This window comes from Nycticebus coucang, chromosome 1, assembly GCF_027406575.1.
Source record: "Nycticebus coucang isolate mNycCou1 chromosome 1, mNycCou1.pri, whole genome shotgun sequence".
Taxonomy (NCBI): domain Eukaryota; kingdom Metazoa; phylum Chordata; class Mammalia; order Primates; family Lorisidae; genus Nycticebus; species Nycticebus coucang.
Window position 1 is genome coordinate 16617178 of NC_069780.1, and position 26808 is coordinate 16643985.

General features: G+C 40.5%; 1 protein-coding gene across 5 annotated transcripts in view; it reads left to right on the top strand.

The window, feature by feature from the left end:
* Positions 1-26808, top strand: part of AFF1 (ALF transcription elongation factor 1) — a 204708-nt gene that overhangs the window by 148978 nt on the left and 28922 nt on the right. For all 5 annotated transcript variants that reach the window (XM_053601835.1, XM_053601746.1, XM_053602087.1 and 2 more), the window contains 6 exons: positions 4374-4460; positions 5494-5530; positions 8758-8809; positions 20910-20964; positions 21090-21127; positions 23543-23699. In XM_053601835.1, the coding sequence (XP_053457810.1) occupies positions 4374-4460; positions 5494-5530; positions 8758-8809; positions 20910-20964; positions 21090-21127; positions 23543-23699 (426 nt within the window). The remainder of the gene's footprint in view (positions 1-4373; positions 4461-5493; positions 5531-8757; positions 8810-20909; positions 20965-21089; positions 21128-23542; positions 23700-26808) is intronic.

Below are 26808 nucleotides of genomic sequence, written 5' to 3' on the forward strand. Positions count from 1 at the left end.
CTTAGTATCCTTTACTGTAAGGTTTCTGATTTTTTTCTTTCTTTTTAGTTAGTAGGAGAGGTGTCTCTTGACACGTATGCCTGTTACTTTGAATCTCTGCTGCTCATGTTTTCCTTCAAAATATACATCTATGTAATTTTTTCTTTAAAACAAGTTTCATTGTAAAGTATTAAGTGATGGTTGTCCTGAAATTAGTAATTCAATGTGGTTATCTCCTCACTTATGAAATTTTTGACAAAAGTACTATCTAGGGTGGGAGCTGTGGCGCATGCCTATAATCCTAGCATTTTGGGAGGCTGAGGTAGGAGGTTTGCATGAAGCCAAGAGTTTGAGACCAGCTAAGTATCTAATCAGATGTTTGGAAAACAGATTCATGTTTGTTTTATAGTCTTTTGTCCTGTCTTTTGTAGTTAGGGCTTTCTAAGAAAGAAATAGCTCTAAAAAAAGAACTGCTAAAAGCAAGAAAGTTTTGTCAACTAACAAGTGAGATTAATTACAGGTTAATTACCTTGATCAAGGTTTTGTATCATCCTTTTCCTTTTCTATTTCTGAAGTTCTTTGGTTTAGTGAGTCATGAAAATAATAAATGACTAAATTATAAAAGATGGTCTTAGCATTTTATCTGAAATTGTGTATAATTCTGTAGTTACTTAGAATGTAAATGCAGCATTGTAGATTTGTTGTCTTCTGTGTATGTCAAATGCTTCTTAGATTTTTTTTTTTTTTTTTTTTTTGTTGAGACAGAGTTTCACTGTACTGCCTTCAGGTAGAATGCGGTGGCATCACACGGCTCACAGCAACCTCTAACCTCTCTAACTCTTGGGCTTACGCGATTCTCTTGCCTCAGCCTCCCAAGCAGCTGGGACTACAGGTGCCCGCCACAACACCCGGCTATGCTTCTTAGATTTTGATGTAAAGACGCATTGCATTCTTTATTTAGGAATGATGACATTTTAACATTAGGCAAGCATTTTTAATTTAAAGAACCCCTTTATCCTCTCCTTACCCAGTATTACCTTAATGAGTTATTGCCTTCCTAGAAGTGCTTGCAACCAACTGGTTAATGCAAACAAAGGATGGATATTTTCTTTTTCCCTTTTTTTTTTTTTTTTTTGTAGAGACAGAGTCTCTCACTTTATTGCCCTCGGTAGAGTGCTGTGGCATCACAGCTCACAGCAACCTCCAACTGCTGGGCTTAGGCGATTCTCTTGCCTCAGCCTCCCGAGTATTTGGGACTACAGGTGCCCATCACAATGCCCAGCTATTTTTGTGTTGCAGTTTGGCCGGGGCCGGGTTTGAACCTGTCACTCTTGGTATATGGGGCCGGTGCCGCCCAAAGGATGGATATTTTCATTTAGAAATCATAGATATTGGGAAAGCAAAAAGAAGTATGTTTAGGATTGACGAGGCCTTTTTCACAGTGGAAACTCAGTCTGTGACTTTCTCTCTGACCTCATTGAAGTTGTGTGGCCTTCCTGGGCTTTGGCGTCCCCGCTGGTAAAGTGAAGGCCTCAGGCTGGTAATGATCGAGGGTCCGTGTCAGCTCTCTCTCACGGAAGCTGGTCTAAATACTCTCTTGCCTTATGGTTCCCGTTCTGATCTTGTACCAGCAATTCATTAAGATTGCCAGGAATCCAAACACAAATCTTTCTGATGAGCAATAAAGGCAGTAAATAGTTTCCTAACAGAGAAAATCAATCATAGAAGATATTATTTGGTTCTCTGGGGGCAATTTTTTGGGTGGAGGTGTCCTAATGAAGGGGAAGTAGTAGCCTGTAGCTCCCACAGCTGGCGGGTTAAGAAGAGAGCAGACAGGCATTGCTGGCTGCCAGGAATGGCCTTGCCCCAGGGCCCAGAAAGGGCAGCGCTCCTCTGGGGTGTACAGAAACAACTCAGGTTTTCTGCTTTCAGTGTCTTGGGCTCTTGGGGAATTGATGTAGCATTGGCAGACGCTGCCTTATTGCAGCATTTCTGTGATGCTACTACAGGGAGCAGTGGCAATGTTATTTGTGTATGCGTTTGTTCATTTATTCAACAATATCCATTAAACCTCCAGATAGCTTTCTAGGCACTGGAATGTCATCGTGAAGAAGACAGAGTCCTTGCTGTTGCAGAGATGATTATGGGGAAGAAAATTGTATAATTTTGGGTTTTGATGAATTCTATGAATAATGTGACAGGCCAGTGAACAGAGGAGTGAACAGAGGATTCACAGGGAAGAGTTGGTGGAAAAGTCTTGAGGTTGGAAGAAATTGGTATATTAGGGAACAGCTATAACTGGACAGTGTGTCCATTGCAAAATGAGCTTTGAAGGACAGGACAGAGCCAAGTGATTTGGTTCATTTGTAAGTCACTGTTAAGGTAGTGAGTGAAATCATGGCCTCGTGGGTTTTTCTGGACAAGCTCCTCCTTCGTAATGGCCCCAATTCTTCTAAGGCCTAAGTTCCTCTAGTAAGGTAGACATTTAGGGAAGTATATAAATCCTTTCATACTACCAGGGAACCACTTAGGGGCTGAAAGAATTTATGTGCTTTCCAATTGCCTGATTTGATAGCCAGGGCAGCCTTAGACATTTGAGTACAATGGAGGTGGTTTGGGAATAACTGGTGACCTAAAAGTCAGAAATCACTGAGATTCCAAAGAAATGATTGAAAACATAAGGGTGATGCTTTCAAAGACCTTCTCTATTAATTATTACGTTTTGATATTGTAGCATTATGCTAGTTCTGTGCCTTAATGTATTATCAAGTAAATAAAACAGGGTGCTGACTTTGTAAATGGACTTTTAATTAAAAGTTGTAGTGTTTTTAATTTATCCTTTGTGCACCATGCCTTCAAGTACTTTACATAAAATACTCTTGCAACACTTTGAAAAAAGTAAGTAGTCTGAGCCCACCTCTTCCTGAGAACTGAGGCTTAGTTCAGACAGTTTCCTGGGGCTGGCAGGGCTGGTGAGTCAGTGAGGACTCCTGCCTGGGCCTCGGGCTTCAGAGCTGTTACTCTCTCCAGGATGTCTTAGTGCAGGACTCCTGTTGTGTCCTGAACAAAGCAGGACACTAGCCGGTAGACCAGGATGTGATTTCTCTTTGAACTGATGCTGGCTGTCTGCAATAATTTTTGTTATGTCCCTTGTCACCATAACCAAGTCTCTTATGTGTGTCCTGAGGCTATAATAACTCACATCGCAGCCAAGGGGAGCTGTGCCCGGAGGGTGGCAGGGGAGTCCTTGTTGGAGCACCATCTGCAGGTGTAGTGCAGATCAGAGGGTGTTTCTGCGCAAGTGGAAGACGCGCAGCCCTCCTGAAAGAGTGGAGGGTCAGGGTACCTGATGTCTTCCTCAGGGGGCACCAGTTCCGTTGGTAGAGTTGCTTGTGGATTGTTAAGCCAGTTTGCTTGGTGGGTCTGACAAATGTGAGAAGGAAAGGACTTCTCGCCCTTTGAGAAGACAAAGGGGACTTTGACCTGTGCTCTAGCAGCCTTCAGCTTCCTGCAGGACCTTGACCTGGTCACTTTGGACCTCAGTTTTCTCACTGTAAAATGGTGAGAGGTTGAAATTAATGATATCCAGTGCCATTTTAGCCCTTTAAAATGTGTGTGCACGCACACGTGTGTGTATACATGTGTATGTATTTGTGATTACCTGACATGCCTGTTTTCTACAAAATTCTTTTTTTTAGCAAAGCAAAATAGAATTCGTGAATGTGTGAATTGTTAGGAGGGAAGAATTCATGTCAAGATAAATAATTACTTTGTAAGATCTAGAAATCTCCAACTAAGAAAATAGTAAAAATGAAACTTTTCTTAACAGAAAAGAAAGGTAATTTTTTTTAAGGCCCCGTCTTGCAAAAGTTCTTATGTGCTAATAGTATGTATCAGGGAAGGGTCAAATCCATTAAAACTCTCCCAAGTGGAACAAGTGACCTGAATTACTTATTTGCTTAAGTCAAACAGGAAAGTTCTTCTTCCTTTGAACTGAAATAATTCCAGGAAATGCAATAAAGCAGCTGAGGGAGGAAGAAAGCCTCCAGCAGGGGCAGCTCTGCCAGCCCAGCCGGGCGCCTGCAGGCTGCACAGCTCCACAGACTCTGGCAGGGCCCACCTCAGCGTGTGTGCGTGACGACACTCCGACTGTTGCGTTCATTCACCATCTACACTCTGGTATTGCAAACTGAATTTTCCCCAACTTTTGTAAGTTGGAGATCATCTGTTTTTAAACATAGCCCACTAAAGTAGGGATTTAAAAAAAAAAAAATAAATGAGCTGACTTTTGAGATTGTACTTCTTTCATTTACCATCAATCCATACTATGTTAAGTAACTGTGACTGTTCTGTGTATAATTTACCTTTTCTTCCCCTCCCAAATCTCTTTCCAGGAAATGACCCATTCATGGCCTCCTCCTCTGACAGCAATACATACGCCTAGTACAGCTGAGCCATCCAAATTTCCTTTTCCCACAAAGGTAATTCATTAAAAGCAGAGCAGGCACTGCGTCCACCCACCTTAGTGCAAAGTCAGAGGTGTTGCTGAAAGCCAGCTTGGTAAAGTACCTCTTTAATTTCTGTAGTGCTTCGTAATGCTTCCAGACACTTCATTCTCCAACTTAAATTAATAAGAACATCTTGGATTTGTATATTAAAGCATTCAGAACTTTCTAATACATTTTCTCATGGTAGGGTCCTGACTTTAGAGGTGGGAAAACCAGAGGTACAGAGAAATGTCTGATTGCTAGTTGAGAATTTAGGCATATACTTGTACACATCCTACACATCCCACATTCCCTAGATTTTCTCAGAGTTTGCGATCAGCTGCACAATGCTGATTTAATACCAAGCAAGTAAACTGCTCACTTGTGTGTTTTCGTGATAGCATTTGTGAATAGTTAATCTCTCTTTTATTTGGTTTATGCTTGTGGTAACCTTCAGAGTATAGGAATTATACCTTCAGATCTGTATTCTGTTCAGCCTGGTTTGAATCCACATTCTTATATATATTTAAATATGTAAAAAAGTATTTATAGTTAATTGCTTTCCAAGATACTGTTTTCAGAATGCATATCTGTAAGTTACATCTATAAGTTATCTATTTTGCCTATTTTATAAGGATAGTCATTTTCAAAAGATGATTTCATTAAAGGGTGATTTAAAGTAAAGCATTAAAATCTAAAAATATTTTTGCTCAACACCAAAGAAAAATGAACTCTAGGAAAGAAGCAATTAAAAGCTGTTTTATATAAAAAAGAAATTAATCACCGTTTATAATCTGTGCATTAAAAATGGGATTGAATACAGAGAGATGGATAGCTAGAAAGGTCGTGGAGGGGACTGTTAATTACAGGATGGGTATGGTGGGGAGTCTGGATATTCTCTGTACTATTTCCATTTTTCTATCTTTCATATGACTGTCCTTTCAATATTTAAAGCTCTGTACTTTTGCCCCTTATATTTATAAATCTTAATGTTTTCATGACTAGAGACTTTTCATTTTCTTTCTAGGATTCTCAGCACATCAGTTCTACAACCCAAAACCAAAGTAAGTAAATGTCTGTTTATTACATTGGGAGATAAAGCATAGTTTTTACCGATTTAACATAAACATATTAGTGGACAGGGCCCCAGCAGAGATGTGGCCTTAGAAAAGAAAGCAAACAGACAGCTTATTCTCATTTGAATTTCAGATTGTTCCAAAGAGTTAATGAAGATGTTTTAGTAGACATAACTTGGTATTACTGACATGGGATCAGTATCTTAAATGTGACTCTCAAAGGAATTCTGTTTAAAAATAGGTTATAGTATTTTTTGGGTCCCCTTTTAAGGGTTGTAAATACAGTACTAAACTCAGAGGGAAACAGAAGAAAGCCAATGAGCTCCATATTTTTCTGTTTAACAATAACCCCTCAGATCAGTAAATTCTTTGTGTCCTGACAACATACAAGGCATGTCTGGCCTTAGGAAAATGACTAGGGTATTTATGGTCATTTAGCTCGTTAGTATGGAAGGGGAGTAAGAAGCACAGGTGATTTACATAAGGCAGGATGGTGATTGCCGAGGTGGTGAAGTGTCAGACAAGGAGGTCACAAGCAGGGTGGAGAACGTGTCTGCACGTTGGGGAGCAGAGTTCAGAGATACTCCATACAGGTGACTTTTCCTTCTGGTCTGCTCACCACATTCTTTTCTCTCACTTACATATTTTTTTCCTTGATTATATTGTTGTTTGAATTGCAAGGATATGAGGTGAGGAAAAAAGATTTAGAAAAACAAGAAATAATATCCTTTGTCTAGAATAGATAGACTGTAGCCTGAGAATCAAATCTGCCCTGCAGCTAGTTTTTGTAAATAAAGTTTTCCTGGGATATAGCCATGCCCACTCATTTATTATTCTACAACGGATAGCGCACAAAACCTAAAGTACTTACTGTCTATCTGGCCTTTGTTAAAAGAAAAAATGCTTAGCATTTCTTGCTCTAGAAATAAGGAAAATCTTACAAAGAACCTATAATAAATTTTTCCCAAATATAGAGTAATAAACCTGACTATTGCCACAGTATTGTATAATTATCAAAGTAAAATTAACTAATGGCTGCTTGGGGAGACTTGGAATCTTTTCTCTCAGTATCTTGGCAGCCAGTCTGAGGATGGATGACCAGAGCAAGAGGACAGTCTGGAGCTGGAGTTACTTTCTTGCTTCCCCTCCTCTATCTGACTGGGCTGTCAATCATGTGGACTCTATGCCTTCCATGGGGTTGCCCATGGCTTGCATGATTGCTAACTCAACTTTGAAAAGAACCCTTAATCCATTAAACTATTTGAGGTCCCCTTTTTGTAACAGAGTTGTAGATGGACTGGTAAGCACTGTCTCGGCTAGGGGGTCACCACCTTACCCTGTGAGGCAGTGTGGGCTGGTTCCTCCTTATTGCCATGAGCAGGTGCTAGTCCTGGCGGGTTTCCTGCAGGTCACAGATCACCAACTGCTACTTCAGGGTCTTTGCTGCTGCCACCACTTTGTCTCTTGGTGTTCAGGGAACCGTGTTTATCTTTATGAGGATGTAGCCTTAGAACATTCTCTTACTCCCTGCCTCCATGTCTAGTTGGATGTCAGATAAAGAGGGGTGGGGTGTGGATGGATGTAGTTTTCAGGGAAATGTAGAGTATGGAACACATTTGTCAAAGTCTGCCCTGCAAGTGAATTCTGACTTCTTCAACACTGACCTTATGGAATCGGCACACATGTTTTGGAGTCTGCGGAGAGGGCACGTGTAGGGGCTTTACTTGGATGCCCCATTGTCTATGTGCACATTTGCAAAAGGGGGCTGTCTAAGGAAAACCAGAGCCTGTGGAGCTTAGAACCAGTCAAGGTGGTCATATGAGAGTCCCTGTGGGTGATCCGGAGAGTGACTCGGCCCTCTAATTTATAGTTCTGGCCCTAGTTCTCTAGGCAGGAGGGAGGCAATTTGCAAATATCATATAACATTGCTTCTCAGCCTTTTGGCTGAAATCAAGTGAAAATATCACATAAGAGCTGCTGCCACCATGAGGATGAAGTGATTAATCACAAACACGCAAGGCTCTCCGCAGGACATCTGTGGGAAATAGCACTGACCCTGCCTGAAAGGTGCCCGTACTTCCCTTCCACTTCAGTTCTGTTCGAGGTTCCTGTTACTTCATGTCTAGACAAACACAGATGCCTCCTGACTGGTTTGTTGCCTCCACACTTAAAATTTCCTGCTCCCTTCTTGGTTACGTGTGGCAGCCCCACCAGATGAATCTTTCTGAGCAATCACTGTGTCATCTCCCTGTCTAGGTCATCGGTGGTGTCTCATTGCCCAGCAAATAAAGTTGTAACTTCCCATCTTGGCATTCAGAGCCCTCTTAAATCTGGCCTCCACCTGTCTTTCAGTGCTGTCCACTACAGATTCTGCATCCCTCTCTTCTCTTTTCCAAATCTGGGGCCATTTTCTTTACATTTGCTCACCTTCTCTTCTGCCTGAGGAAGGCCTTCCCTTTGTCTCCCCCCTCTCTCCTCCAACAGTGATTATGCTAGAATCTTGTCCATCCTCCTCGACACATTTTATTTTGTCCTTTCTCTGATTTGCTGCTTTTGGTCATGCCAGCAGACTGACCATTCTCTGGATTCCCAGGACAGTTAATTTATGCATTTGATTTGTGGGTCAGTTTCATGTCCCCTGGTCAACTGTAAACTCACTGAGGACAGGATCTGATGCCTTAAACATACTGGTATCTGCCAAGCAGCCTGTCAACAACTGTTGAGCAAATGAATTGGGGGCAGATGATGGTGTGCCAGGAGGGAGGGAGGGCACGGTCAGCCAAGAGCAGAGGCTGGAACAGGGGAGTGGCAACAAGTTGCTGATACGTCTTAAAACACGAGGGGGTGAGAGCAGCCCTGTCCTAGTGCTGCCCTAAGAGGCTCCTCAGGTGGCCTCAGGCCAGCAGGGTGTCCTAACTATGGGGCAGTTACTGGCAGTGTAATAGTGCTGCTACAAGCAATGCTTTGCAACGTGGTTTTTTTGTTTGTCTGTTTGTTTTTGACTATTAAAGGAGTTTCTCCATTCTGAGTAAGATTTCTCCCTAGTAGTGACTTAGGTGTTATAATGGTGAGGTGACACCAAGTGCCGTATACTTAGCACACTGGTTAACAGAATTCATCCTAAGTAGAGGGAGGGCAAAAAAGAACTTACAACTAATGATCTTATAAATATGTCATTGAGTGGCTTTGATGTTGTTTCCCTTCTCTCTCCACAGAACAATATGATACATCTTCAAAAACCCACCCCAATTCTCAGCAAGGAACATCGTAAGTAAACTGCTTTTGTTTATTAAGTTTGTGTTTGTCTTTGAGCTTTATCATGTTGATCCATTGCTTTTTTTTTTCCGCTTTTGAGTGGTAACAGTTATAAAATACTATTGCCTTATAGAGGGAAGAAATGACCCACATTAATATTTGGATTATGTTCATCTATTAAAGTTTATACACCACAGGAGAGTTTGCTAAGGGGTTTTATAAAAAGAAAGATTTCTGAGCCATTAAATAGGTTTAGATTTTGGTAACAAGTTTTAGAGGATGTGCACAATTTAAGATTTTTCTGCCATTTTGGGGGCTAACAGGAGCTGTCCTGCTGCCCAGCCATTCTTTATTAAGGCCAGATGTTTGGGGGGGTTTGGGAGCATTTTAACTCAATTTGTCGTTTCTCAGTATTATTTGACTATTACTCCTTTCCTTTTATACAGCGAGGAGTGGTTATTAGGGACTGGGGGGGGGGACGGTTTAACTTCTTCAGTAGCGAATCCATCATGAGCACTCCTGAGTCGCTGCCTCAGGATTTCGGGTGGTTCTAGAGTCCAGGCTCCAGCTTTCTTCTGTTTGTAGACACCGTATTTGTTGGGTGTACTCTGGAAGGTGAGGATTATTATGGATTGTTTTTAAAACCACATAGCTGAGCTGAAGAGGTTATTTTATCTTCTTGTCTGAATGTGTGGCGGGGGATAAATCACTATCTCCTGGGTGCCAGCTCTTTGCTGCCATTTGTTTTCATTTCACCATAATAATGAGAGAAAAAAGAATAATGAGTTTTTTCCTAAAGATTATTATAGATTGAAGGGTAGGTTTTTGCATGTGGTAAAAATGTATTTTATTTGTAGTACTGGTAGATAAGGGGTTTGGGTTTTTTTGGGATTTTTTTGGTTTATTTATTTTTGCAGTTTTTGACCGGGGCCGGGTTTGAACCCAACACCTCTGGTATATGGGGCCAGTGCCCTACTCCTTGAGCCATAGGCGCCGCCCTTGGGGTTGGTTTTAATGTCCTTTGCTAGGAAAAGAAGTAACCTATGTCAGTAATCTTCCTCCCCTTTTTTCTTCTCACCTCTTCATGTTGTTGGAAATTTTACTGGTCCCTAAATTCTGGGGTCTACAATCACTGGCTTCACTACATTTAAAGATGAGGTTTGTTAAACTGGTAGCGAACAGAGGCCACAGATCAAGAATCCAGGACTGTAAATTTCTGTGGGTGCTGCTTTGTCATAACTGGTAGTCAAATTGTAAAAGGCCCTGGGCATTGTCTGCAGGGCAGCCAGGAGGTGGGGACTGAAGCAGGAGCATTGCACTGGGCCGGGGAGAGGAGAGGGGAGGAGGAGAGGAGAGAGAGAATTGAGCACCCCCCAGTAAGGGCAGAAAGGTGCTTGGTCTGGCCCAGACCTGCGGGTAACCTCAGACGGAGCAGGCAGAAGTCACACCCTCCCACTCCACTTCCCTTCAGCTTTCTGGCATGTTAGGGACTTCGACTGCCTGTGATGACTCTGTAGTTAAATGGCTGAAATCAGAGGTGCTGGAATTTGGCAATCAGTGCACTTACATCTCATGACATATAGTGTTCCCTTTGTAAGGACTATTAATTGACTATATATAAAGCTGTCTGGGAAAGAATATTTGTGGTAGGGCGGCGCCTGTGGCTCAGTGAGCAGGGCGCTGGCCCCATATGCCAAGGGTGGTGGGTTCAAACCCAGCCCCAGCCAAACTGCAACAACAACAAAAAATAGCCGGGCGTTGTGGCGGGTGCCTGTAGTCCCAGCTACTCGGGAGGCTGAGGCAGGAGAATCGCCTAAGCCCAGGAGTTGGAGGTTGCTGTGAGCTGTTTGATGCCACGGCACTCTACTGAGGGCAATAAAGTGAAACTCTGTCTCTACCAAAAAAAAAAGAATATTTGTGGTAACTTTTTTTTTTTTTTCTTATTCTTGGGGATTCATGTAGGGTACAAAGAACCAGGTTACATTGATAGCATTTGTTAGGTAAAAGTCCCTCTTATAAGACTGCGTCTCACTCCCTGTGGTGATTTTTTTATATTTGTATTTTATTCTAAACAAATTATCATTCATAAAGGGTTCATACAATAATATCTGAAAAGTCTGTGTAATTGCCAATTACCTACATTTGTTTCCAAATTGATATAAGACATATTTTTGAAGCATAAAAGCGAATGTTTCTGCTAACCAATTTCAATCAACTATAACTTTCTGACAATTTTTCCTCTAGCGCCACTTAAAAATGCCCATGTCTAACATCTCCATTAAATTCTCATATTCAGTAGAAAATGATACTTGTGGTGATTTTAAGAGATTTAGGGAAGGATGAAAGTGGACTTTGCTGAGGTGAAGAGAGAGAAAGCGTGCTGAGGCCGGGTGGATAAGGAGATGTGCACGGGTGGACATCCGTGGTGTGCAGGGCCCTGGGCTGGCGGTATTGATAAGTGCCAAAACGAAATGCACCTCGGGAGAAAGGAATCACTTTATAAACATACTTTTAATGGAGTTTGGATGAAAGTGGTGTCCCAGTTAATTTGCAGAGTGCAATCATTGTTTCAGACGTGGCGTGGCAAACCTCTTAGTGCTCGCCAGTTAATAGCGTCAGTGTTAGGGTTTGTTGACATGCAGTTAAGCCATTTGAGTGGCACAGAGCGCTAGGGAGATAGTTTAATGCACTTTGAATGTCAGAAAAATTATTCATCACGGGGTCATTTATGCTTTTGGCTTAAAAATCAATCTAGATTTTATATGGGGGCAAGACATGATTGCAAGAGGGACTTTGCCAAACAATTGCAATCAGTGTAACCTGGCTTACTGTACTCTCAATGAATCCCCAACAATAAAAAAAAAAAAAAAAAATCAATCTAGATTTTAATGCTTTTTCAGAGTTACTAGTACCCAGGAATTCCTAGAAAGGTGGAGTAGGACATAGAAAAGGTTGAATGAGAGGCCTCACAGCAAAGATAAGCTTGTCAATGGTCTGTGAACTCTTACATCTGTCTAGACTTGGGGGAGGGGTCGTAAGTGATAGAAGGATGTGAGTGTGAAAGGGATATATGCTAAATCTGTTACTTGTAATTTAATCCAATGTAGTTTGAGCTCTGGGTAATTCTCAGATAAAGAGATCCTTCTGCAAAGCTCTCTGGGTAACTGATTAGCTCCCTGCTGCCGTGGAATCAGCCTAACCTCAAACTCCTGGGCTTAAGTGAGCCTCCTGTCTCAGCTTTCTGAGTAGGTGGGACTATAGTGCCCACCAGAACACCTGGCTAAGTTTTCTATTTTCAGTAGAGATGGAGTCTTGGTCAGGTTGGTCTCCAACTCCTGAGCTCAAGGAATCCTCCCATCTCTGGCTCCCAAAGTGCTAGGATTACACCTGTGAATCATCCTTACTACTAAGGATGAGATTTCTTTGAAGGAGTTCATTTGTATGTACAAAACCTGGTTTTAGGGAAGCTCTCAAGGGTCCATTTGAGTATCATTTTTAATCGTAACTGCTAATTTACAATAAGTGACCCTAGATTAATTTAAACATAGATTGAAAGATTAAATAAAATGTTTTAATTTGCTAAGAATCTGGTAGCCTTAAGGGCGGTTTGTACATGTCATCCTCTCTGTGGGGTGCTGGGCTCTTAAACCTACAAAGCGAGGTCATCACAAAAATATTTATGCATACCCCCCAGGAAAGGCCTCCAAAACACTCCGAAACATCCTCCATCCCCTCCCACTCCCCCGCTCTCCCTCCACCACAGGCAGGTTCACTTTCCAACCTGGCGGTTCAGCCTCCTTCCTATTTTGGGTGCCCTGCTGACTCTACACAGAGTTGGGCTGTGCGTCCTCCCTCCTTTTGGGTCTCTCCTTGGATGTTCCCGTGTGGTTTTGTCTGTCTACCCTTGGCGTCCTTTCTCTCTCATTCTTCTTCCCCCCCTGTAGGCTTGTTACCATGAGAAAGTATGTAGTTTAGCTGTTTATCCCCCTCCTTTAGAGTCCACCTGCCCCACTGCGGAGGTTGTCTTCTGCTTAGGGTTGTAGCCACAGGATTCACAGTAACACCTGGCATGTAGTGAGTGCTCAGAATAAATGCAGAAGATTCCACATGTGAACTTGATTACACATCTGTAAGCAATATTTAATAGACATGGTAGACGTGATTTTAAGTAATGTTTTTCCTAGACTTTGTTTCTAGGTGAAAGTGTGTGCCTCTTGTACTAGTGTTTTATTTGTCATACTTACTTAGTCTTATTGGTTTAATTTCACATTTTCCCTCTTTTATACTCCTTTGATTTTTGTCACCTCAGATGACACCTTTACTTTATCCATGGGGTTTAAAAATAATCCTTGGTACCTCTGGCAGTCATCTTTGCCATATCAGCCAAAGGTCTTTTCCTGCAGTTAATCGTGTTCTGAGTCAGTTTCCTCTCTATCCGTAGATAGTCTCTCCATGAATTTGAATTCTGCCTTCTAAGTACTGTCACGCTGTTCATGCTTTGTAACCCGCCACTGTCTTTTATAAGGATTTGCAGTCCTTATTTCTGCCCTGATTCCAAAAAAGGAATCAAACCTTGACTTAATTTAAAATGTTGGGGATTCTAGACATGCTCTGGAGCCCAGCCCCGTCTGCTGTCCTGTGCTTGATTGCTCACACCATCCCCAAATCAGCTTCAAGTTTGTGGGGCCACGTGTGCTTGTTAGCGGTTCCTGAAATGTGTGACTTTTCTTACCATTTTAAACTCAGCTGATGCCATGGTTATGACTTACTAGTTGGAAATAACTAGTGTGTGTGAGCTTATCTTCACTTGTTCTTTCTCAAAAAAAATGATCAAAAGAAACGTTAAGCCAGGAAATAAGGTTATATAAATACTTTTGGGGGTCTGAATTGAGGTGTTGCAGAATATTAGCAGTGAAATCTTTGGGCCAGCCCCATCCTAAGAAATGGAAAAGAAATAAAGGTTTATCTCATGTGCCGTCATGCAGTAACGATTGGACCGACTCGCGGAAGCATGCGTGCCAGAACCCGCACACGGCTCTGTAAGCTTTGCTGGAACAGCTGCCTGAAAAATGCATTTGTACAGTGGGTTTTTTTTGTTTTTGGCTGGGGCTGGGTTTGAACCCACCACCTCCGGCATATGGGGCTGGCACCCTACTCCTTTGAGCCACAGACGCCACCTGTACAGTGGGTTTTGAGAATTGTTTGTAACCTGTGAGTAAAAAGTTTACCTCACTAGTAATGTATAATAAAAGGGGGTTAAACCTACAGGTTGGTTCAAAGAGTTGCTTTACTTGGGCAGTGTGGCTTCTTTTGAACCATGTCAATGTAGCCCTCTGGTGCCATATGCTTTGAAATAACTGCCTTGCCTTGCAGTTAGGAAGTGAAATCAGCTATTTGACCAGTTAAAATATATAAGGTTTAAAGTTAATTTATTTTCATAAGGGAAAAATAATATATCCACTTTATTTCAGCAGGATAATTATCTTATGTCACGGTCTTTGGTGGGTTCTGTAACTTAGATTCAATTATGTTTTCTAACCTCTGTGTCATATATTGCCCAGAACAAGGGGATCTTGTATCGATGGGATAGATTTTGCATCCTGGCTCCAGCATCTGTGAGCTTCAGGATCTTAGGAGTGTTAGCTGGCTGTTTCCCTAACCTTTATAATGTGAGAGGATAGTCACAGTCACCACTCAGGGCTGTACAGATGACGCCTGTGGCATTCTGATCACACATTGAACACAGCGACATGATACTGCTGCTTCGCAAAGGGGTGCAATTCATCCTGCCTTGTAAGGGTGCTTGCCAAGTTCTAGACAGAGAGAACATGACTTCCTTGATCCTGACTCAGAAAAATTCAAGTTGGGAAGGAGGAAACACATCCCTTGGGCCTCCCTATTCTCCTGACTGAGGTCTCATTTGTACGGATGAGGTTTTGATTCTCTTTAAGTGAGTGCTAAGGTGTTCATGCAGGGGCACCGCACTTCATCTCCTCACTCTTCATATTCAGGCACCAGCTCTCCACATATAGTTTGTGCTTGATGGCAAGCATGCTTTTTGAGGAAACAGGCAGAGAACATTAGCAGATGATTCCTTCAGTATTTTTCCTTAGCATTGAAAATCCTTCACCTGTCATCAGGTTATATTTTCCTCAACTATATAGATTCTTAAAAAAACAAAATCACAAAGGCATTCGTGATTAATTTTCTATCTTAGGGCTTAGTTATGATTTTTACAAAAGTAAAACCTTTTTTAAAAACTGTAGTGGTAATATATATTTATCAAAAAAATTAGAAAATATCTTTTTTCTCATTGCCACTCCCTCCTCCACTAATAACATGCTGGTTTGTGTTGAACCACCCATTTCTGGGAAGCCGTGGTTTCTGGAAGATTCTGTGGTAACTGTTAGCTCAGTCAGCAGACACTGACAATACACGATTCTGAGTGTTTTTGGAGATAGCTTTGGCAATCTTCCTGCAGAGGTCATGATCTTATCTCTGTAGAGGTCTTGAATGGGTTTTGTACCTCCGGGCTTGTTTTGTTATTGTGTACGCAATTCTCTGAAGGGGAAGTTTTCAGAATCTGGCATGGCATTTTAGGAATACTTGTTATTCTCAAAGGGTATGTATGGCTAAAAGTCAGAACTTTCTCACTTTAGGAGAGTGTATTCACAGAAGTTAGACGTTCAGTAACTTGGAGAAAATGTTGTGGGGTTTGTAATCCTATGCTCACAGCAGGAAGCGAGACTGGATTACATGATCACTATTGTTACTGGAAATTAAAGTAAATTGGTTTTTTAAGAAAACAAACCCAGTAACTGAGAAACAAAGAGGTCAGTTTACTAGAGTTTTGTTGGTGGTAGTTAATAGTGAATACACTTTGCTAGATTTTTTTTTTTTTTTTGAGACAGAGGCTCATTTTGTCATCCTTGGTAAAGTGCTGTGGCATCACAGTTCACAGCAAACCTCTAACTCTTGAACTCAAGTGATTCTCTTGCCTCAGCCTCCCAAGTAGCTAGGACTACAGGCACCTGCCGTAACACCCGTTATTTGCCAGTTTTTTTTTCTGGTTGTATTATATGTGTGTCTTTAGGAAAGTTTTGAGATTCAAAAAAGTCCAGAATTGTAAAATCCATGTGGGTGGAAACAAATGAATCCCTCCCGGCAACACTGATCAACCCAGCAGGTTGAGACTTGCATGGAAGAATCAGAAAGAACACTCACTGCCAACTGTGTTTATTGGAAGTGAAATAATGGGCCATAACAGTCTGTCTCAAAACTTTTGTAGTGACCTATATGCTTTATGTTTACTCCAGAGATCTACTGTCTTGGCTTGTGTGTATCCCAGCCAAGCTGTCATTTCACAGTAAACCTGTCGAGTGACTTTCTCTTGTACACCATTGTGGTTGCAAACGGATGAGTCCTATGACTAAAGGCTGTATTTTCTAGGCTTGCTAAAATATGAATTTAAATTCTGTTAGCTAAATACTGAGAAAGCTCTACACTTACAAGTAGCTAACAGTTTTCATTTTATTTAGAAACTTATCATTGGATGTTTTTAGTACATTTGTTGATGAAGTAGTTCCTTGGCAGAGTTACCATGTTGCGTGTAGGCGGTCATTTACAAAGAGCCAAATTTTATCATTTATTTATATTAGAAAATATAGTGATTTTTTTATACTAAGCCTTCCCAAAATGACCATGCCTGATTACTTCAGTGGTAGGTAGTGGTTTTGTAATAAAAATTATTGGTCAGATTATTTATAGGGGTATATTTAGAAATACTGGCGTATTTTAACCTCTAATAATTTGCCTTTTGGAGCATCAATAATACTTCAGATTTTTTTTTTTCCTTTTCTGTTTTACTTGTAGCATTTCCTTAAACAGTCACACTCATAAAATTCGGTGGTAGTAGTTGATTGAAGGTTAGGGGGGAAGGGTATTAAAATATGACAACATAGGTACAGATTGGAAAATGTTGGCTTTACTATTTAAGTTTGTCAAATAGTAAGTTTGGCTTTACTATTTAAAATGCCTAGAAAGAAATAAGTATTAATATAAGTTTGAAAATTATTTATTCTAGTTCAGTTAGAGCAAGGGTGGGGAACCTTTTCATGTTGGAAGGACAGATTAGTTTAGCTGTAACCAAATAAGGCCACGTTCAATTAGCTATACCTGAAACATCAATTAGCTATACCTAAAAATGTACATTATTTTGTAAAAATCTAACAACTGTGTACTTAATAATTTTAAGAAATGAAACCTTTAATGACTACTGTGTGTACTTTTTGTTGGAAAGCATTTGAATACAGGTATTTGGTTGCAGCGTGGCGATACAGTTTCAGTTGATACTCTGAGTGGGTATCAGTCATTTGTGACCTTAAGAGTGTCTTGATTTGGGTTAAGTAAGAAAACAGAGATTCCCAGGAAAAGTAGTTGGAAAACAAGAAAACATTTTTCAAGCATGTTCCTAAAGGTGTGGGTATTCTGCATTTTGCCTTATTTCAATTGGATCTTTCCTAGAATCAAACAGTGACTTAAAAATGTCATCTACTGAGAGCCCGGCCAATTCCATCTGTAGTTCTTTAGGTGCCTTAATGATGATAACAACAACGAGGTGAGGCTGAAATACTAATTCTAGTGTAATGTCCTGCTTCTCAAAATCAGTGAACCTTTCATTGTATTCGCCAAATTAAAAGTCAGTGACACTGCATATTCTTCAAATGATTCATGTATATCATCCTCACCATTGACCTTTGCCAACTCAGGAAAATGTTCTCACTCAAAATTTCATTTTGAAAAAGTGTTTTCAGGCTTGGCACCCATAGCACGGTGGTTATGGTGCCAGCCACATACACTGGGTTCAAACCTAGGCTGGCAGGTTTGAACCCGCCCCCGGCCAGCTAAAACAACAATGACAACTGCTACAAAAAATAGCCAGGTGTTGTGGTGGGCGCCTGTAGTCCCAGCTACTTGGGAGGCTGAAGCAAGAGAATCGCTTAAGCCTAAGAGTTTGAGGTTGCTGTGAGCTGTGATGCCATGATACTCTACCGAGGACAACATAGTTAGACTCTGTCTCAAAAAAGTGTTTTCAGAAAAAGTAGCTTTTTTTTTTTAATTTGGATTTAATGTTTGGAGGGGCCACATATCTTATGTAGATTTAGTCTTACCTTGCAAAGAAATGATTCAAGTTAATCAATTTGATATATCACACAGAAATGCTATGTTTCTATAAAAATCTTCTTTCAGTCATTCTCATTGCAATAGGCAAAAAGCCTGTATGTCTGTGTGCTCACCAACCTGAGAGTGAACAGAAACATATTCTTACTTGGCACTGTGCAGGTGGAACCAGGGCTGGGACCACCCAAACGCCCCTCACACAACATACTGCCAATTCTGTTCTTCATAAAATTTAACTATCTGTTCTCATAGAGATTAAATTTTGGATAACACCTGTGTCTGTGGTAGCCAACAAACTTTAGAATAATGATGCAAATTCACACTGAATAATTCATTGCTCAACATTAGCATGTTATAGAACTGACAGTGCCCTGTTGTATTTGCATAAATTTAGTTAACAAAACTTAGAGCCTTTTGCAAAGTGTCACTTAAAATAGTAGCTTTAGCACAGAAATTTTGCTGATGCAAAATACATTGTAAATTCATAATTGCCAAGTCATGGAAGAAGCCCAAGTGCTCATCGACCCATGAATAGATTAATAAATTGTGGTTATATGTATACCATGGAATACTATGCAGCATTAATAAATGGAGACTTTACCTCTTTTATGTTTACATGGATGGAGCTGAAAAATATTCTTCTTAGTAAAGTATCTCAGGAATGGAAAAAAAAATCCAATGTACTCAGTACATTGTGAAACCAATTTATAATCGCTCACACTGGCATATGAAAAATGAAACACAACTTTAGCCTAGGATGAGGGAGGGACGGGAAGGGGAGGGAAGTGGGTTGATGGAGGGACAGTAGGGGGACCACACCTATGGAGCACATTGCAAGTACAAGTTGGATCTATCAAGTGTAGAACACAAATGTTTTAATGCTGTAATTGGGTAAATGAGGTGAAAGCTATGTTGATTAGTAGGATATAAGCACTCCAATTTGTACAAATAATCAACACATCGAATCTCATAATGGCATAAATATATTTATGATCTATGTACAAATGACTTAATAAAAAAAGAAACATCATATTTAAACTGCACCAGAGACCAGTTGGACTTACCAGGCGTGCACGCGCACACACACACACACAAATATATTGTAAAAGAAATGAGAACATCTGGCTGTGTTAATAGTTTTTTAAATCTGCTCAATAAATCCTTCATATTTTCCTGTCATGAAAGGTGCACTGTCTCTACACACACTCACCAAATTCAGTCCGACTAAATCACATTTATCTTGGAAGTTGTTAAAGGTACCTATTGCCCATGTTCTGTTTCCAAGAGTGCCCAAAGTAACTATAAAACCTGTGCTGAGTCTGTAGTATCAGATGATTTCATCCAGAGTGATTGAATAATATTTATTTTCCGTTTGAAGTATTGCGCGAAGTTGTTCTGTTAAGTTGAAGGCTAATTCACGCAGCCAATCAGTATGGTTCTTCTCGAAAGAGGCAGTTTTTCTATTTTGAAATGTTTTGGGGTCTAAGTATCCTATTATCCTGACAGTGCTCCTTCACAACTTCTACATCCCTGGTGGCTTCTCATCACCCCACCCCTGGAGTATTTAGGCTACTTTATAAGATGCTTCGGTGACATTATTTCTGGGTCTTATTGCTACTTGAAAGAAAAGTTATCTTTGCTTTTGCTTTTCATCTTTTAATTTTTGCAATACAGCCTTGTCTTTCTTTCTAATTTAAAAAAACAGCAGAACTTCTGTAGTTGACCACCTCTTTAAGTTGACCTAATTTTCATAGACTAGACGTGTACCACATGTACCTGTCAGTACAAGAGGCCTGGTTCCTTATGTTGACCAGTTTGTCACAGTCCCTTTGGAGTGGTCAAATTAAGGTGTTCTACTGTATTTGTGGTCCTTATGAGTGTTATAGTGCTGATGAGCACTGGATTTCTTTAATGTTGATATTGCAGTATCACAAAGCAAGCAGATCATTTTCTCTTTAGCAGAAACAAGATAATATCACAATTCCCAATCCTCATTTAAAACTGTTTTCTACCTTTAGCGTTCTCTTAGTCTTCTTTGATTAAGATAGGCTGTTAAGCAGACAGAATTAAGAAATACTGTCTAGCTGTGCAACTCTTCACAAATTCTAGTTCAAACAGAAACACAGTGCACCATTGTCAAAAGCTGAAAACAGATGGATGTGCTCAACCCCCATAAACTCTTACCTCTGCAGTAGTGGCACCAGCCAGGCAGGGGAAGTTAAAACCAAATCATGAGCATAGCAGCGGGCAGTTTAGCTATTATGGCTTATTTTTGGCCCGAGCTGGGTTTAAACCCACCACCTCTGGCCTATGGGGCCGGTGCCCTACTCCTCTGAGCCACAGGCGCCGCCCTGGGAGCATTATTTCATTGAAATTTTTTTTTTAGTATTTTAAATATATTCATTTAAAAAATAAAAATTTAAAAGACAAATAGAAATGTATTAATAAAAATAAAATGATTTGTTCTGTAAGATTTGGATAGAGTTAAAAGGCTATAGGTTTCCCACCCGAGTGTTAAAGACTATGGAAGAAAACTATTTGAGTATATTGTGTGTGTGTGTATCTTTTGTTTTATTTGTTTCCACGGACCCCCATCCTTATTGACTTGGGGTTGGGGGCTCTAGTCTCAGCACTGGCAGCAAACCCCTGCCTTGTGGTAGTTCTCTTTCAATGTTGGGAACATGTGAACAATTTGTTTTTGCAATGGTGAACAGTTTGCACAGAACTGGTTTTGTGTTATAATAGTACAATTATAATTACATATTGTAATTGTGTGACTATAGAACTATCATTTCCAGGAAAATAAAGCATTTGATAAAGAAAACGTGTACCTACTCTGTCCCTCTATTGTATCATTAGGCATTTTTTCTAATTTTCTATTTATATGTAAAATTATTTCACATTCTGCACTGTCTGTCCCTGCCCTTTCCAGCATGCTTGAAGACGACCTTCAGCTCAGTGACAGTGAGGACAGTGACAGTGAACAGGTAAGTTTTGCATGCCCTTTAATGCCAGGAATCGTTTTATATCTGCTTAACATGTCTGAGCTGCTTATTCTAACCTGTTTTTTGTTCTTTCCCTGGTCTTTCGTTCCCTTATTGTGAATGCCTAGACCCCAGAGAAGCCTCCTTCCTCAACTGCACCTCCAAGGTACCGTGTGGGTTTCTCCCTGTCTGTTTAGAACTTTTTTTTTTAAACCAAATCAGAAAAATAAACCCTTATTTAGTACTTTCATAGTTCCTTCATGGCGAAGGAGATGGAGGATCACAGTAAAAGTAAAGTACCTGTTTACTATTATTTTGGAAGGTTAAATCAGCCACAAGGAGGTTGTAACCCCTATAAAAGCAAAGTCCCCACATCCACCTATATCACAAATTTAGATGGTAAAGATTTTTGAGAATTTAAAAATTAGCTTAAAATACAGTTTACCATCAGTACTATCTATCCCTATTTGAAAAGTTAGATTGAAGGGCCCAGTATTTTTATGAAGGTGACAGATTTGCTGTGTTTCAAAAATTATAAAGTTGAATTATTTCTAGAACTTGTTTTCCACTGTGCCTATTTTCTTAGTTACAAGAATTTTCAAATTGTTTTAGCTACATTTAAAAATGATCTGTGGTACATACTAATGTCATGGAAAATGGAGTCGTTCTCATTTTCTAATAAAGAAGCCAGACATGTTAGAAAATATGAAGCTTTAATTTTTGGAAATGGGAACTATTTGAACTACTTTTATAATAATTGGCTTCTGGTCCAAAATGATTTTATATGCCAAGTACCTGCCTTTTTTGGACAAAGAGTTAAATTCTTTTACTCTCTGAGATATGCTTGTCATTCAGAGACAGCTCAACAATAAAAAACCTTGTCGTATGGGGATGAAGACCAAGTCATTATGCGAAGTCTTATGGGTTCATTGATTTGCTTGTTTACTTCTATCTCATTTTGTTCAGTAACTTCTGGTGGGTTCTGACAACTCATAAAACATAACAAGGTATCCTACCTTTGAAAATTGAAGGAAAAGGGATTAAAAAAAAAAACACACACAAGAAAACTAAGGTAGGGATAAGTTCAAGGCCAGAGTAGCTTTGGGAGTGCACCCATTCCATTCTGATCATCATCGGGTTACACTCCTCAGCTACAGTGTAGAAAGGATTACATACTTGATACAGCATTTTTATGAGGAAATGACGTAGTGGTCTAGTGTTTGTTTTAAAATTACCTCAACTAGTGATTGTGATTTTATTTATTCATTTTTATTATAACATGTATCATTTAGCAAAAATGCATTTTTAGACTATTTTAGGTAGATGTAGAAGCTTCCGAGATCATAATTAATGATTTACTGCTATAATACCATCTGTGGCAAGGTTTTAAGATTATGTATGTACATGCTTTGAAATTCTAGGTATGTCTAATAGTGTGTATGGTAAAGATGTGTTTTCTCAGTGGCCTGGAATTAGTGCCCCATTCTTAAAAGTTGGAGTAATTAATGTCCACTTTGGTTGATTTTTCATAGTTCCTCACCCGCTCAAAAAGAATGACCCATTTTGGGGCAGTGCCTGTGGCTCAAAGGAGTAGGCCACCAGCCCCATATGCTGGACGTGGTGGGTTCAAACCCAGCCCTGGCTAAAAACTGCAAAAAAAGAATGACCCATTTTATAATTCTGCCCAGGAGGTGTGAATGGATGGCTTTTGAGCTTACCTTCCAAAGGAGCACCATTTTATATTCAGTGGTCTGTGGCTGAATGAACTAACCAAATAGTTCTCGTGTAGAGAATATAAGGAGATTTTTAGCTCATTAGCTTTTCTTTTATAAATTAATTTCTTTGGTTGTGTATAGCAAACTTAAAGCACCAGATAGTATATACTGTAGGATTTGTGGGCCATATAAATATTCCAGCATCGTGCTATTGTTGAGTAAAAGCAGGTATAGTGCACGAAAGAATGGGTATGGGTGCTTTTTTTAACAAGGCCTTTTATTTGGTGGTTTTGAGACAGAGTCTCAAGCTGTTGCCCTGAGTAGAGTGCTGTGGAGTTATAGCTCAGAGCAACCTCCAGCTCGGGCTCAAGTGATCCTTTTGCCTTTCCTTTCTTTTTTTTTTTTTTTTTTGGTTTGTTTTTCTACTTTTAGTAGAGATGGGGTCTGGCTTTTGCTCAGGCTGGTGTCAAGCTTGTGAGCTCAAGCAATCCACCCGCCTCCGCCTCCCAGACTGCTAGGATTACAGGCGTGAGCCACCAAGCCTGACCTTAATAAGACTTTAGAAAGACAGGCTGCCAGCCCAGGCCATGGTTTACCAACCCTTGTTATAAAGTACCCAATTTCTAACTCAAATTTTTTAAAGTTTGAAATGTTCTTCAGATATCTGATGAGTTGTTTGAAGGGTTTTTCCACTGTTTTTAAACTGCAGTGGGCCTCTCTGTCCACCGGGTGATACAATAGGTTGGTAGTAGTGTCTAATACTGAGACGTTTCCTTTTGAGGAGCAGATGAATGGACAGGGGGTGAGGAGGGAAGAAATCCACCTTGCCCGGTGTCTTCTAATTTTACCCTTCGGTTGCTTTGCAGTGCTCCACAGTCGCTTCCAGAGCCAGCGGCATCAGCACATTCCAGCAGCGCCGAGTCAGAGAGCACCAGCGACTCCGACAGCTCCTCAGACTCGGAGAGCGAGAGCAGTTCAAGTGACAGTGAGGAAAACGAGCCCCTAGAAACCCCGGCTCCGGAGGTACCGTGCCCCCCTCGCGATGGCCACCTCACATGGCATGTTCTGTCCTTTGTCCTTTAGGCTAGAGTCTGTACTGTGGGCCAGCACTGACACAAGGCTGAGTAGTCCGTTCCCCTGTGCCACAGAGACATCTGTTTCTTTTTACATGCTTCTTACCAAATGTTTGGTAGTGGAGAGTTGGGAGAGATGTCTTCTCTCCCCTGTTTAAAATGTTGCTGACAGTTGTTTTGAAGAGCAACTCATTAAAAATGCGTGCACATTTTCTTTTCCTTTCATTAGAAAAAGAAAACTTGTTTTTAGTAGGCCACTGTTTTAATATTAATCAGAATTTTTTGAAATTTCAGGAATGTGTGAATTAAGCAAAGCAAAAGGAGATTGTCTTATTAGCAAAGGGCAGGAACATGAACTAGATATGTCATCAGGAGTTCTATTTTTGAATCACTAGAAGCCAAGCTATTAAATTGATGGCAAAGCGATTTTGCCAGGGCGCTCTCCCTTTTTTTTTTCTTTTCCCTTCTGCTCCATGTAAAACAGGGATAACCATTTGCTTGTCATCCACCATCAGGAGATACTATAAAGGTGAACAAACTGAGACTGGAAATCTCAAGCACTATGTTTATTGGAGGGGGTGGTGGTGGTGGTGGTACGCTCTTTAACTGAATTGCTGAGTACAAGAGATTATTAGTAATAATAAAAACAGTTGGCAGATACCCTCATAATGCGGGTAGAAATGTAAAAATTACACTAGGGAAGGAAAGTAGTGAAAAGGGGAGAAGGCATTCCTATTTTATTTTTGGTGAATGAGACCAGCTGACATAAAGAATTTAGTCTGCATATGTAAGATAGGAATGCCAGGAAATGAAGCTTTCTGCTGAGGAAGACATTGAAGTTTTCTGCACTTGTCTCTAGTTCCTAAGCACTCTCACTGGACCACGTATCTGGAGCTTGTGCAGTGAGGCTTAAGGACAGGGGAAGCTGAAACAAATCACTGGGGATCATTTTCTGTTAGATGAGAATCTGTGTCTGGCACAGGATAAGTGATTGATAGTTTTGGGAATGAATGAACAGGTAGCAGCATTAACTGCACATGAAGTGCCTTTCAGATTTTAGCAATTGCTCTCTGTGTTTCTGGGACTCTCCACTTTTTCCTTATATCATGCTAATTACTATTAATAAGAGTTTTTCTGTGCGGGTGGGGGATGCTGAATGTGCTATGCGAAAAGATGGCATGGTACTCACTGCTGAAGCTTCTGAGATCTTCATTTTGTTTCCTGGTGTTCAATAAGAGCAGTCTCCTTGCTTGTTTGATTATTGGTATGAAATAGATAATTAAATAATAGAATTCCATTAAAATAAAATGGAAATGGTATAGATTTGAGTGAAGAGGTGAAACTTGAAAAAAAGTGTACTAATAAGACAGTTTATTTTTAAATATATATATATATTCTTTCTTTCTTTCTTTTTTTTTTTTTTTGAGACAAAGGTTTCAAGCTGTTGCCCTGGGTAGAGTGCTGTGGCATCATAGCTCACAGCAACCTCTAACTCTTGGCTCAAGCAATCCTCTTGCCTCAGTTTTTCTATTTTTAGTAGAGACTCAGGCTGGTCTTGAACTCATGAGCTCAAGCAATCCACCCACCTCGGCCTCCCAGAGTGCTAGGATTACAGGTGTGAGCCACTGCGCCCGGCCAAGACAGTTATATTTTATTGACAGATTAGATTTAGACCTCTCAGATTTGAATTAAAAGCTCTGGCCAGGGACAGTGGTTCACACCTACAATCCTAGCACTTTGGGAGGCTAAGGTTGAGAGGATCACTCGAGGCCAGGAATTCGAGGCCAGTGAGACCCTGTCTCTACAAAAATAGAAAAATTAGCTGGGCATGGGGGTGCACATGTTTAGTCCTAGCTACTTGAATGGCTGAGGCAGGAGGATTGAGGTGTTTGAGACTACAGCGATCTGCCGTAACTCCACTGCACTCTTAACTGGAGCAGTAGAGGGGACCCTGTCTCAAAAAACAAAAGCAAAAAAGGAAAGTTCCCATGTGCCTTATTTTTTAAAATCTTTACCTAAGGCCATGTGTGGTGGCTCACGCTTGTAATCCTAGCACGCTGAGAGAGCAAGGCAGGTGAATTTATTTTAAAATATATTTTTAATCAACCCCTTATACAAATATTTCCCCCATCATTACACCCAAATAATATCTGACCTTAAGTGAATTTTATCTACTTATTATAACTTTTTATGGATACACAGAAAGGATGACCCCTTGTCTGGCACAACAACTCCATTTCGCCCTGAAATTGGGCTCTTAAGTTCCCTCCCGGACATTTTTAGGACCACAGTGGAAGAAAATCTTTTATTTCTGTAACCAGGACATTCCTTCAGGGACCACTAAGTGTATCTCAGTACTGCCCTGTTTTGGGGGGTAGCAGGGAAAAGCTGTGTTATTTTTACCAGGAACAACTTGCCTTTTTGGTTCACACATACTCTTCTGAAGAGCATGTTGGCGATGGGTGTGCAGTTGTGAACACAGCTGGCAGCTGAGCTACGTCCTTACCTTTCCTGAGGAAGGGTGTGAAGAGCTGTTCCCAATCGGACTGACAAGTAATGTCTCTCGCTGCCTCGTCCCATCAGTTAACCACTGGTGTTACTATACCTCTGAGCTCTTGCAGGAAATCATGTTTGACAAGACACTGTGTGCTAATCTTTTCTCTACCACCCTGCACTATCATCCTGCATTGTAGAATACTGAACGCAGATTTAGATTGTAGGTGACAGAATGCCTGGCACCTAATAGTGGTTTCCGTCTTTCCTCCCTCCTCGCCCCGAGATTCAAATGAGGACAGGGCATACAGCTGATATAAGTGAAGGAAGCCACAGAGGAGGTGAATTTTCATAAGTAGCAGTTTGGGGTAGGCAATAAAAAAGGGAATTATACAGTCTTTTTTGGTCCAAAGTGTGGTCCTACCTGGTTTCTTAAAGTTCTCTTATCTCTATTCTGTTCCAATCATACTAAGTCCAAACTGCCAACCTGATTTTGTTGCCTAACCCTTTTCTGACCAAAAAAGCCTTTATGTCATATCCACGTTTTGCATATGTTTTGAATTATT